Source organism: Drosophila gunungcola, unplaced genomic scaffold (assembly GCF_025200985.1).
Source record: "Drosophila gunungcola strain Sukarami unplaced genomic scaffold, Dgunungcola_SK_2 000277F, whole genome shotgun sequence".
NCBI lineage: Eukaryota > Metazoa > Arthropoda > Insecta > Diptera > Drosophilidae > Drosophila > Drosophila gunungcola.
The window spans coordinates 17,831-30,629 of record NW_026453438.1 but is presented as its reverse complement, the minus strand read 5'-3'; the positions used below and the strand labels follow the sequence as shown (position 1 = coordinate 30,629).

Here is a 12,799-nt window from a genome sequence, read left to right as displayed (position 1 = left end):
ATCTAGACGACGTATTCGGCCTACCGCCCGCATTCCGCCAGCCGCAACTTCTTCAATTTACATTACACGTTACACCTATGCATAAAGAATATATATTATACCTTAACCCCAAGCAGGCAGTATTTTCATTTGCACGGGGCTATTAGCGATTAGCGAAGCTTGCCATATCTGAAATACAAGTTCCAAACCTGAAAATAAACACCACATTTTATTCATAAATTAATTATCAATATGGTGGCGAACATCAGCTATTTATTGGGTAAACATAAGCGTATTCAACATAATGCACAATGTATCTTATGTTTGCATTGCTTTTATGGCAGAAACAATCCAAAGAGTGCTGGAATCAGATGTTGAAGTTACGAACTAAGTAATAATTGATAGTTTATGTACTCATAGATACCCATTTGGCGTTTATATATCTTATTACTGTCAAAAAAGTAACTTAACCTTTGCATTTGAATTTCCAAAACATTTGCAAATATACATTTTCAGCTGCGAATGCCATGCGGTTGGAAATTTTATGACGAGGTAAGTATTCAAAAATCGTTTTTTTAAAAGGGTCCAAAGTACGACGCATAGCCATAAGAGTGAGTGTTATGTGCATCTGGCGACATATTCTTATACTATTTACTATAGTTTTGATATAAAACCGGAATTTTAAATAATTTTAAGAGATTTGACAAATAAAAGCCTTTTTTTACAGCTTTTACGATGTAACTTGGTTAAAGAAAGACCAATATCCAAATGAATCTATTGCTTTATTGCTAAAAATGCGTCTATGTCGATGATTTTTTATTTGTATTTGAAGGAATGAGCTATACTCGCTTTAGACCTGGAGCATGGGTCGCTTTTCCTTGGCCTGCAGATTGTCGTTGGTGGTGGCGTAGCCAGTGCCGCCCTGTAAAATAAAGTGGAGCGGGATTAGTACTGGTAAAAAGGTGTATCAAAATGATACCCACTCGCTGCAGGGGAATGATGTCCTTGTCCTTGAGCTTGCGATCGGTGAGCGGATGAATCATGTCCTTCCTGATCAGCCGCTCCACGCACTCCATGGTCACCACATCGCCACTTTTTTGAAGGCAAATGGAAATTGAGACAAAGTTATTAAAGTAGTAAAGTAAGCGTAATCCCGTCGAGAACTAACGTGGGTCGGAGCACGGCGCAGGGCACCGCATTGCTGAGCACGTCGTGGGTGATGGGACACATGTAGCGCGCCTCCTTGGCGATCAGCGATCGCTTGGAGTCGCCATCCTTGAGCAGCGTGAACTTCACATCGATCAGATCCTTGACCCTCAACGGCTGCTGCGACACGGGGCAGTAGATGGTGGCATCCGGCTTCTGGGCCTTGGCCACCCGGCATTGGGACACTCGGAGGGCAGCCAAAAGCTGGGCAGCTTCTTCTCGTGCCCGTTGGTCATGTTGGATATGGAGGAGGAGCTGGATGAGCTGGAGGAGGGGGTGGCGGAGGAGGATGAGGATGTGGCTGCCGCCGAGGTGGAGGGCTTCTCGCCAACGGCAGAGGAGTGGGCGGGAGTCATCGCTGGCTTCTCCGCATTGACGAAGCGCTCCATGCGCGCCTGCTGCTTGCTGTTGGCCTCCTGGCTCAGTTGCTCCTCCTCCGCGCGACGCAGACGCTCGTACTCCTTCAGCCGGCGGCTGTACTCGTTCTTCTTGGTCACAATGTACTGCAGGATGGCCTCCTTGTCGAACAGGAAGCCATCTTTGGTGACCACCGGACGACGGCAGGGCTGCAGCGTCAGCGAGCAGCAGTCGAAGGACTTCACCGAATCCTTTCCCAAACGCTGCGCATTTGTCCCGTAGCCGGACTCCGCCGCATCGCGCTTCTTCTCGTTGTACGTGTAAACGGCTCCGGCCGTGCAGTTGCGGGCATGGCGCGTCATTTTTTTTTATAATTTTATAGGTTTTACTTGGCAAATTCAGAAAATAGTTTATTTACTATCAGGAGAGTGTGACCGTTTTGTCAGCACTAAATTTGCCTTGACAGATGGCCACAATGATACAGTTGACATAATTTCTGGCTGTTAAATAGCTAAAGTGGCGGATCTTTTCGAAAAATTTAGGGTATTCCCAAAACGACTGAATGAAATTTTTGAGTCCCTGTTGAATTGTCAAACTTCAAAACATGTTTTGTATACAGTTTGTTGTTTTTTGATTATGGTTTCAATTATTATAAAATTAAAATAAAAAAATGATTAAGAAATTGTTGGGACTAAAAAGAAATTTTGTATACATATTTTATTGGTTAATTAGGGCTTAAAACTATTGGTAGACTTAAAAGCAAAGGAAAATTATGCCTCCTAATTTAATGTTATATGTATACTATACTACAATAGTAATAGATTACAGAGCTGCCACGCTTTTTAATTAAATGGATTAAAGAGTCTATGGAATACCCAGACTATAAAGTGTTTATTGACTGATTTGGCTTTAAAATAGCTAAAGTGCCCGCCCTGTTCGAAAGACCAAAAAGCGAGAGCCGCACTTCTGGTATTTTTCGGTATATATTCTGTGGTATATTTATGGCATAGATTTGTTGCTCCTCCGGATTGCCGGGTTTTTCCTTGATTCCCCTTGATTGGATTGGCGTTGAATGGCCGGCCATGGATTACCAGTACTTTGAGGAGGAATCGGACTACATAGATCTGGACGAGGAGGAGGAGCTCGATGAGGAGGCGGTCGGCTTGGACTACACCTACGGAAAAGCAGCGGAGGTGGACGTGGAGGAGGAGGATTACTATGTGGGCGGCGAGGAGGAGGAGTTGCTGGACGGCTATGGAGTGCTGGGCCTGCTCGAGACGCTGAAGAACTGCGTGGAGCCGTCGCTGCTGCAGGTGCTGCAGTACGTGGCGCCCATGCTGCTCCTCTGCCTGCTGTGCCGCCTCCTGTGCCTGCTGTACTCGCAGCGCAGACGCCTCACCAGCCTGGCGCCGCTGCACTTGCTCCACTGCGCCTGCGGCCTGGTTCTGCTGCACTGCTCCCTGGGCCACCGCCTGCTGCTGCTTCTCCTGCTGGCCGCCGTGGGTTACCTGCTGCTCCAGCTGCTGCGACTGGGTCGCCGCGGAGCTCGCCTCCTGGCCATCCTCACCGTGGGCAGCCAATTCCTCTACGAGCTGCTCATTTGGCGCCGCCGCAGCGACTGGCCCCAGCTGCGCGGCATCCAGATGGTGGTCAACATGAAGCTAATCTCGCTGGGATTCGACCTTACAGCCAGCAGTGCTGGTGGTGGCCCACAGCTGCAGGCGAGGATTCCCGGTCCGCTGGCCTATCTGGGCTACATCTACAGCCCGGCCACCTGCGCCCTGGGTCCCTGGGTGAGCTTCGCCTGCTACATGGACTGCCTGGTGCCGCGGAACGGCTGGTTGGTTAGCCTGCGTCGCCTGGTGCCCAACGCCCTGCTCTGCATCCTGGCCGTCATCGTGTCCAATTGCGTGGCGCCCGCGCTGAGTGACTTCTTTGGCGACAGCTCCCACTTCCTGGTCATGTACTGGGATGCGTTGAGCGTGCGCAGCAGCCACTACTTTGTGGGCATCATGGCGCAGGCGCTGCTGGTGGCCTCGGATCAGCGATTGGATGGGATCGGAGCCAGCAGCAAGGAGTCGGATCTGCTTGGTCCGCTCGTGGCGCAGCCCTGGCGGATCGAGTGGCCCAGGTCGATCAGCTCGCTGGTCAGGAGTTGGAACATTCCCATGCACGAGTGGCTCAAGCGGTACATCTACGCTCCCAGCAAGTTGGACGCCAGCAGCAGTTCCAGGGGACGCATCCTGCTGGCCGTATTCTGCACCTACCTGGTGTCCAGCCTGCTGCACGGCATGGATCTGCGCATCTACCTGGTGCTCATCTCGCTGGCCGTCTTCGCCGAGGGCGAATCCCTGCTGAGGCGTCACCTCGCCACCGCCCTGGATGCCTGCATCTCGGCGAATCACTGCCCGGGAAGGCAGCGGTGTCGCTATGGCCACTGCCCCAGCAAGCGGGGCTGGAACTCCATCTCCAGCTGGCTGGTGGGCATGGCCAATCTGGCCTTCACGGCGCTGGCCATCTTCCACCTGGCCTATCTGGGCGTGGTCCTGGTGGGCGATGCCCTCGAGTTCGGCGAGGAGGCGGACAACTTCCTTTGGCACTGGCAACAGGCGGGCTATCTGAGCCACTACATCGGCGTGGCCACCTTCGTCCTCTACCTGTTCCTCTCGTAGAACAGATATGGGTAGGATGCTAGCCCATATACTTGCCATGACTGATCCACACGTATTAATATTTGTAATCATCTCTAATCATACCGCATCAATTTTTTGTACTTTTGTATCTCTTCGTATCTCGTAGTTTTTGTATGTGTGTGTGTGTGTGTGCTGGGTGAAGTACTTAATATTAAATCGTTCTGTGAAACTGATGCACTGGCGCAACTTCAATTTGGGACCCAGGATAAAGTGAAATGCTCATGATTTCGAGTGAGATAGATAGAACACGTGGCCATGAAATAGGGTAGAATGGCAGGAAAAATAAATATACTCATATGGCATAGTTTTGATGACTCATATATATAAAATCTAATCAATAATTACTACCTTTTTGTATATAAAAGTAGTTTTACTATTTAATTTATAAAGAAGTGGAAATAAAACGACTATTCCGTACAACTCACTGTAAAAGTTACCAATCTATATATTTTCAGATATAAAAATGCAATTTCTGTATATATTAGTTTTTTAAAAGCCTTAGTTTTTAACAATTAAAATAAAATCCTTTGCTGTACATCTGTATTATTTGCTGTATTAAAAAATCAACAGTGAATTTTTATCTTTATTAAAAAAAAAAATACGTTACGTTAAATAAAAGTTTAACTCATGCAAGCCCATTAGGAACAATCGTGATATTAAGTTTAAATAAGCGAAAATTTCTCCAAAAAATATACCATGTTGTATTTGAACATTAATATTTCAATATTTTTAAAATTAGTAACCCTTGAATACAAAACGCACTTTTATTTTCAAATAGTTTTTATTGATTTTTTTTTTAATGTATATTTTCTTTGTTGTTGGTTTGTTTTGCTTTTGTTTGTTGGTTGTTTTTGTTTGTTTTCTCATTGAGACAAATATTTATAACAATATTGTAATTTCTACAGATTTTTGTTTTGTGTTTCTCTTGCTTTTTATTTTCCATTTCCGTTTCCGTTTCAGTTTGTTTTTGTTTTTACCTTTGTTTTAGTTTCGGTTTCTGTTCTCGATTTATGAATTTATGAATTCCTTTTTCGGGCTGTGGCTTATTCATTTGTTTACATTTACTTTGTTTTTCCGCGCTTACGATTTAGATATTAAAATTACTAGCTTAAGAATTATGCAATGACAATAAAAATATTTATTTACTTTGTTGAATGCAACTTTTGTTTGTTTTATTTCCGTTTTTGTTTTTTGTTTGCGTTCCCCTCCTCTGACTTGGCCAAAAAAAGCTGCTCTTTGAATTCGCGTTCCCTTTTTTCCTGCTTCTCTGCTTTTTTTTTATGTTATTTCCTCTTTTCAGAAGTTTTGATTCGGACATCAAAAATAGAGAGATATACATGTTTTCTTATGGTTTTATTTCCGTTTCCGGTTTTCATTTTGACATTGTTTCCGTTGCGCTACGCTAGATAAAAAAGTTCGTTCTCTGTCTCTGTCTCCCCGTTTTCGATTCCAAACCCGATCCCGAATTCATCAATAATTTATCGTATTTTTCGTCTGTTTTCTATATCATTCATAACAACAACTGAGTTGATCACAAGAGATAACAAGAGTGTTTGCTTTATATATTTATAATGCATATACATATATATATAAATGGATATACGTGTGTTCCGGCCAAAAGTCCTCCATCTTCGATGATTCGACCCTATATATCTCTCTCTCCGATTCCAAAACAAGATCCTCGAAATACAAAATGTGTTCGCTAACTACGCATATAGTATATAGAATTATCGCTTTCGCTTTCGATTCGTTTAAAATTATGTAACAAAGTGTTTCGAATAGTTTATAATTCCATGATCAAATCCCATATGGATTGTGCGATTAAAACCTAGTTTTACAGTTACATTTGGGCGGCACACACGTACATTCACGCATACATAAACCAAGTGAATCCTGCGATTTTTGAACAATTTTAATTTGGGAGGCTCAGAAAACCATTTTTCTAGATCAGCCAGCCGCCTTCGCTCTTTCCTAACTATATATCTTTCCTATCTGCATATCCGTTGGGGGAGGGGTTGGTTTAATGGGTTGGGTTGTTGGGTTGGTTGGGTTGTTGGGTTGGTTGGGTTGGTTGACTATATCCTGACATATTGGCTTACAACAATTCGCTAAGAAAAAACACTTTCGCTAGACAACGCACGTCCGTCCTGCAATAACTACGAATTAGTTAAAACAAAAAAAGTTTAATTACAAAAGGGGGTAGGGTAGGTATAGGTATAGGTATAGGTATAGGGAAGTATAGAATCCGAAGAGTAAAAGGCTTAGGATACAGAAACACATCATGTTCGTAGGTAAACTTCAGTATCGTTAAATTAGCAAATAAACTAAGGCATAAACTAAATCATAAACATAATATTACATCTTTAAATTATAAACATAATTACATTGTGTGTTCTGCTCGTCCGTCTGTCCGTCCGTCCGGCAGCAGGTTTATCCGTCCGTCCGTCCGTCTGTGTCCTAACGACAACACGATCCCTCACATCCAATATACAATATACAATATATAGTATAAAGTATATAGTATATAGTATACATTTCATACATTTAATGTACACGCTACCACATATAGCATCCTATACGTATATAAATCATGATATGCGGCCGGCCAACGGGGAGGATCGATCCATCGCTGCTGTCGGGCGTTGTCCAGTTCCAGATGCAGAACGGAACCGCAGCGCAGCCGTAACCGTAACCGTAACTGGAGGCGGAGGCGCAGGCGGCGCCAGAGCCCCGCCCACATTCAATCGTTCTTGGTTTGACAATAGAGCTCCTTGAGCGACTTGAGCTCCTCGATTAGCGCTTTGTTTTGGTTCTCTAGCACCGCCACTCGATTCTCCAGGCACTTGATGTACTCCTTTTTCTTGCGCCGGCACTCCCCGCGCCGCCTCTCTGTTCTTCTGCAGCCGGATTTCGCGTTTACGGGTCTGATCCTCCGCTATCCCGCTGTTGTCTGCAAAAACCAAGGGTACAAGAGAATGTCATTAGTACTATGTCATTACTATTCCCAGTGGAACCATCTGTAACTCGAACTGAATTTAATTCTCTCTTTTCGATAGAAAACAATTTTTGTTACCTATTATTTAGTTCAGTACCCTATGGTGATCACAAAATAAATGCGATTTTAAAGATTATAATGAAAAAAAAAAAACAATTAGTATTGGTTAAAACGTTTAAAAGTTTTCTTATAATTATCATACACCATGAAAATTGGTAAGTTTAAATGTTTACACATAATTTTCAAAAATTTGTTTGGCTAATTTTCAAAACAAGATAAAAAAAAAAAACAAAAAATTTAATAAGTTCAATGGTTGAGTTGATTGTCTTTTTGATAAACAATTAACATTCAAAGTAGTATCGATATGAAATCATTCATACTGAATATGGGGAGGTTTAAGTGCTTATAACTTAAAAAAAATCATTCATGGCTAATTTTGTATATAAAAAAAAAGAATTAATTCATTTTTCAATTAAAATTGACTTGGGTTAATAAGCAATAAATAATAAAAATGGTATCGATGACTAATAATCGATAACAAAATCTTGAAAAGCAGGATTTCACCAACATACGGTTAAAGTTTAATTGACAAATAAAACATTCTGTGTAGTCCACAGTTCGATTTACAAAGGTTCCGGGTACTATTGCTTTGCTGAGTTTAAAGCCTATCTACAAATTCTACAAATCAATTTGGACCGAGGCTATATTACTGGTGTTGTAGGACATCCGATTGGTCAGGTAGTACGTGGGATCCAACTGCATCAGGGAGTTGTTCGCCGCATTGCCCCCCGCTCCGCTCCCCGCCAGCTGGGAATTGAGCACGCCGTCGGACAAGGGAAGCGATGCGCCTGGGACCGGGTTCGATTCGATTCGATTTTGATTGCGATTCCGATTCGAATTCGGATCGGGGATTTGGTTGTCGATTGTTGTTGAGTTGTTGTTGTTGTTGTTGCGGTTGTTGTTCAGGACATAATTAATTTTGAGATTTGTTTTTGGGTTGGATGGAGGAAGGCGTTCGAAAAGAAAACAATGAAAAAAAAACAACAATACAAATTATAAGAAAAACATATTTTCCATTGTCCAGTTTTCAATCGAAAGTTTTGAGTAATCGAACGGATTTGAATTGATTTGGTTTGGTTAATGAACTTGAGTGGGTGAGTGCGAGCGAGAGCGGCGATCGAGCGAGCGAGATAGGTAGAGTATAGGTTAGTCGAAGAGAGTGGAGAGAGTAGCTTTTTGTTAACGGTTAAAATACTGTTAGGTGAGAGAGGTTGGTTGTACTTTTGATTTATTATTAAATTCTTTTCTTTTTTTTGCATGATGGGTTGTGTGTGTAACAACAACAGCAACAACAACAACAACAGCGATTACAGCAACAACAACGACAGAGAGCGAAAGAAAGGGGGGCAAAGATAGCGAAAGAGAGAGCGAGTGGGCGGGGGCGAAGAATATAGAGAAAGAGGGGGAGGAGACGGCAACAATAATACAATTTTAATGGCTAAATTACAGTAAATATAGCTTTTTCCATTGATTATTATTGCTGTCCTCTCCCTGTGTATGGGTGTGTGAGTTGGTGAAAGGGTGCTTTTGTGTGTGTGTGAGGTTTATTATTTACAGGAATTGAAAAATCTGGGAATCTCTACAACGCGTCATATTCTTTAGTTTTTTGCCCACTTTTAGTTCCATTTTCATTATTTTCTCTTCGTTTAAGCAACATCAACAACAACATCAACCAAATGAGAATGAGGGGGCGGCGAAAAAGGGGCGGGGCTTACATTTGTACGACTTCTAATAGTACTTTGGCTGGTGTGGAAAGTAAATGGGGAAGTTCTTCACAATCTATTTGTTATACCTAAATACAACTACCGATCCAAAAAAAAATAACGATAGGTTCCTTTATCTTCAAGCTCTATTCTATTTATTTTTTTTTTATGTTTCAAAAATTATTTCTTTAATAATGACTTTATAAAAATCTATTTATTAGGTTTATTCTAGTTGGCTTAAAAACACCATTCAAAATAGGTATGTCACCAGACCCTATATTCTTTAAGCTGAATAAAAATAAATAACTATTCTGGTTGAAATGAAAGGAAGTGACTATAATCTCTAAATTATTGCGTTTGTAAGATTTAATTTTACAATATAAAACAATATTACGACAAAATGTTGAAGCTGACAAATTTGGACTATAACTAGATTGCAATTACTTAATAAAAAGCCAAACAAATATCTGCCTTGTAAGCCACATAAGAAAGGACTATAAAGCTTTAATGGATCTGTTTTTGAATAGAGTTATGGAGAGTATATAATCTATCCCTTTGAGCTAATGACTTTTAAATGGATCTTTTGCTTAAGCGCACTACAACTGGTGTTTTCAGTGTTACTTAGCCAACAGCAACTGTACAAAATGTGTGGTGTGAAATGTGAAAATGGGGTTACAAACACTTGGGGAATGAATGGGTTCTGATGGACTGGCCGATCATCATCCAAAACCACTGGGGTGATCGAACGAACGCCAGGCGCAAGTGCATCTTGGGAATGAACGATGAGGGGCGATCAGCTCGGCGATGCATTGGGTTGTTAGGCGATATATAGTGTTTTTTTTTGAAGAGCGACAGAGATGGGTTCGAGTGGGTTCGAGTGACTAAAGGTGGAGAGGTCGTCCCCCGGATTTACCGCTTATGTCGGGTCCGCTGATCTCGGTGAAGATCTTATTGTACGACGGCCGTCGCGTCAGTTCGCTGCGGTGGTGCTGGGAATCGTCGTCCGATAGACTCTCGTCGCTGTCCTCCGGATGCTGCGTGGTAGGTTCGGGTTTGATCTTACACGGAAAGGTTGGAGGGATCTGTTTTGAAGGTAATCGAGGCAATCATTAATACAGTTCTGTACGGTGGGTGCTCCACGAGCTACGCACTTTGTTACGCACTTGCACTGCATTGCCGGGTGTCGTGTGGATAACCGTCGAGTTGGGCGGCTTGGCCACGTAGACGACCTTGTGCATCGCTGTGGCGGCGGCCAGCGCCTGTTGCTGTTGCTGCTGCTGGGTTCCAGCTGCTGTCTGTATGACCCCCGAGGGATTGGCCTGTATCACGGATTGCACCTGCGGGGAAACGAGAATTTCAACATTATATTAGGTCTGGAACATGGGCTCAAACTGGACTAAAAGTATTCAGGGCCGAAACACTTCATTTACAAGCTATAATTAATTTCTGTCTGTTGCTTCTAAGCTCTAACTATAATAACTTAATGGAGAGAGTTTGGATTAGAAAACGGAAAACTCTGTTACATTCCAAATCTGCCTTAAGATTTCAATACAGTTTTATAGTCTTTAAAATTACTTTAATTTTGGCATAAAAACATTTTCATTTTATTTCTATAACTATATTACTGTATTCAAAATATTTTTTAGAAATTAAGTTTTGGATGTCAAGGAAGAACTTGCGTATAAATACTAAATAACTGTGAAGTATGTATTTTCCAAAAAATATATATAGTCAAATATTAGAGAGAGTTATTTCGAGCTTTCCTAGAATTTTAGTTTCTGCACCAAATTGGTTTTCAGAAATTTCTGTATTGAAATCCTTGAAATAAATTTAGTTTCCTGAGTTTCCCCATCCTAAAGCGGATCCAACTGGCCAAGTTTCCCTGAATTGTGGAAATTCCTGTACTGTTATTCTAATAAGCTTCCTTTGTCTCTCTATCCTAATAACTATCCTAATCCTAGGAACTTTCTTGGATTCCATAAAGTTTCCCCGTCATTAGGCGAATCCAATTGACAAAATACTGAAATCCCTGGAAATAGCTTGATTTGAACGGATTTTCCTTTTGTAAAGCAGATTTAATTGTAAAATTGTTAGGATATCCAACACAATGCTATCCCTATTCCCTGTCTCAGATTTCTGGCAGTTTCTTGAATTCCATAGAGTTACCCCTTCATAAAGCGGATCCAATTGGCAAATACTGAAATTCTTGGAAATTGTTTGATTTAAACGTGTTTTCTTTTGTAAATTAGATTCCTATCTCAGATTTCTGGGAGCCATGTTAGTTTCTTACATTCCATATAGCTTTACTATCCAAAAATGATGACAGGCACCTGACCCCGACACTCACCTGCAGTCCGTGCTGCGCCAGCGTCTGGATGGGGTATTGAAGGTTGCAGTTGGCGGCGGTGGTCAGCACGGTGGCCGCTCCTCCTCCTCCGCCGACTCCTGCCTGGGCATTGTTCGTCGCCCCCGTTGGACCGCCGGCGGTTGTACTCTGTGGGTTTTGCTGCTGCTGCTGCTGCTGCTGCTGGGGGTTACCACCTCCTCCTACTCCTACACCAACTCCTCCTCCGCCCGCTGCCGCTTGTTGGGCAACGACGTCGACCACGTCATTGGAGCCCGATGCCGCCGACGAGTTGCCGTTCTCCTCGACGATGCTGTTGTCCATGTTGGCGATCCTGGCGATCTTCAGCAGCACCGAGACGCTCTCCGACAAGTGCTTCAGTTTGGCTACCGTTTCCGCTTCAATTTGGCCAGCTTGAAGACGTTTCTACAATGGGATTTCGGGATTGTTGTCAAGGATGATAGCACGGATTTCTGTTTTTTCAGTTTATTTTGGTATTTCTGTGGTCTCGGGTTTTCCTAATTCTAATTCTGAATCTGATTCAGTTTCTGGTTCTAATTTGGTTTCTGGGCGGGATTGGCTCGTTTGTTTTGGGGCCCCGATGACGAGTGCGCTGTGATGACGATGATTATATTGTGCTGCCGATTGCTGACTGATGGAACTCAGTCCCCCAACAAACAACAAAAACATCAACAACACCGCCGCACCGTGTGTATTTCGGTGGAATGACGTCATGACAACACTGTGTCTGTGTGTATGTGTGTGTGTGCGTGTGTGTGCAAAGAGGCAAAAAAAAAAAGGAAAAAAAAACACAGCAACAAAAAGGAAAACACAGTGAAAAAATCAACTTACTTTCTGATGACATCACTAAAAACGTTGCTACTGAGAGGCTTTTGTTGTTGTTGTTGCTCGCTCTCGCTCTCTCTTGCGTGTGTTTTAGCGCGCGCGTGTGTGTGTGTTTGTGTGTGTGCGCGCGTTGCACGCTGCGCTGGCAACTTGTTGAAAAGTCGCTATAGCCAGAAATATATATATATATAGCTAAACAGAAAATCGGTGCTGTAGCCCTAAAACTCCAGATAGGATTGCTATAGCATTGTGCAAAGGTTTCAAGTTTTTTTTTTTTGGGAGAACCACACACACACTACTCAGCAGCGAATTGGTGCGACAAGTTGGCAGCACGCACACACACAACACTCCGCACTGCTCACTCTCCCTCTCTCTCTCACTCGCTCGCTGCCTGTTGTTATCGTTGCTTACGTTCTTTTTCTTTTTGCGGCACGGAAACGCGAATTTTTGGGATGTAAAAGCCGCGGATTTGTGGGTTCTGTGCGGAGACAAACGCGTTTTCTACAGCCAATGTAATCGCACGCAACGATTTATTGATAAACTCCGTTTTTGCGCAAAAATCGTTTGCTTATTGCTGGCTCGCTCACTCGCTAAAAAGTGTGACCGTTCCTGCAGG

The 12,799-nt window shown here is 42.9% G+C and overlaps 3 protein-coding genes across 3 annotated transcripts; 1 reads left to right on the top strand and 2 right to left on the bottom strand.

Moving 5' to 3' along the window:
* Window positions 1-266: 266 nt before the first annotated feature.
* Window positions 267-2,001, bottom strand: LOC128266070 (nitric oxide synthase-interacting protein homolog). The gene is given in 4 exon segments (XM_053002342.1): window positions 267-901; window positions 963-1,071; window positions 1,148-1,355; window positions 1,358-2,001. Coding segments are annotated over 4 exon segments (936 nt in total). The 5' UTR covers window positions 1,905-2,001; the 3' UTR covers window positions 267-829.
* A 512-nt stretch (window positions 2,002-2,513) lies between these two features.
* On the top strand, window positions 2,514-4,759 carry LOC128266069 (protein-serine O-palmitoleoyltransferase porcupine). The gene has a single exon (XM_053002341.1). It carries the CDS (start codon window positions 2,625-2,627, stop codon window positions 4,212-4,214), a length of 1,590 nt encoding a protein of 529 aa, XP_052858301.1. The 5' UTR covers window positions 2,514-2,624; the 3' UTR covers window positions 4,215-4,759.
* A 2,071-nt stretch (window positions 4,760-6,830) lies between these two features.
* Window positions 6,831-12,799, bottom strand: LOC128266068 (cyclic AMP response element-binding protein B). Its single transcript, XM_053002340.1, is given in 7 exon segments — window positions 6,831-7,110; window positions 7,112-7,185; window positions 7,941-8,078; window positions 9,907-10,075; window positions 10,157-10,330; window positions 11,341-11,763; window positions 12,190-12,799. Coding segments are annotated over 6 exon segments (1,011 nt in total). The 5' UTR covers window positions 11,662-11,763; window positions 12,190-12,799; the 3' UTR covers window positions 6,831-6,975.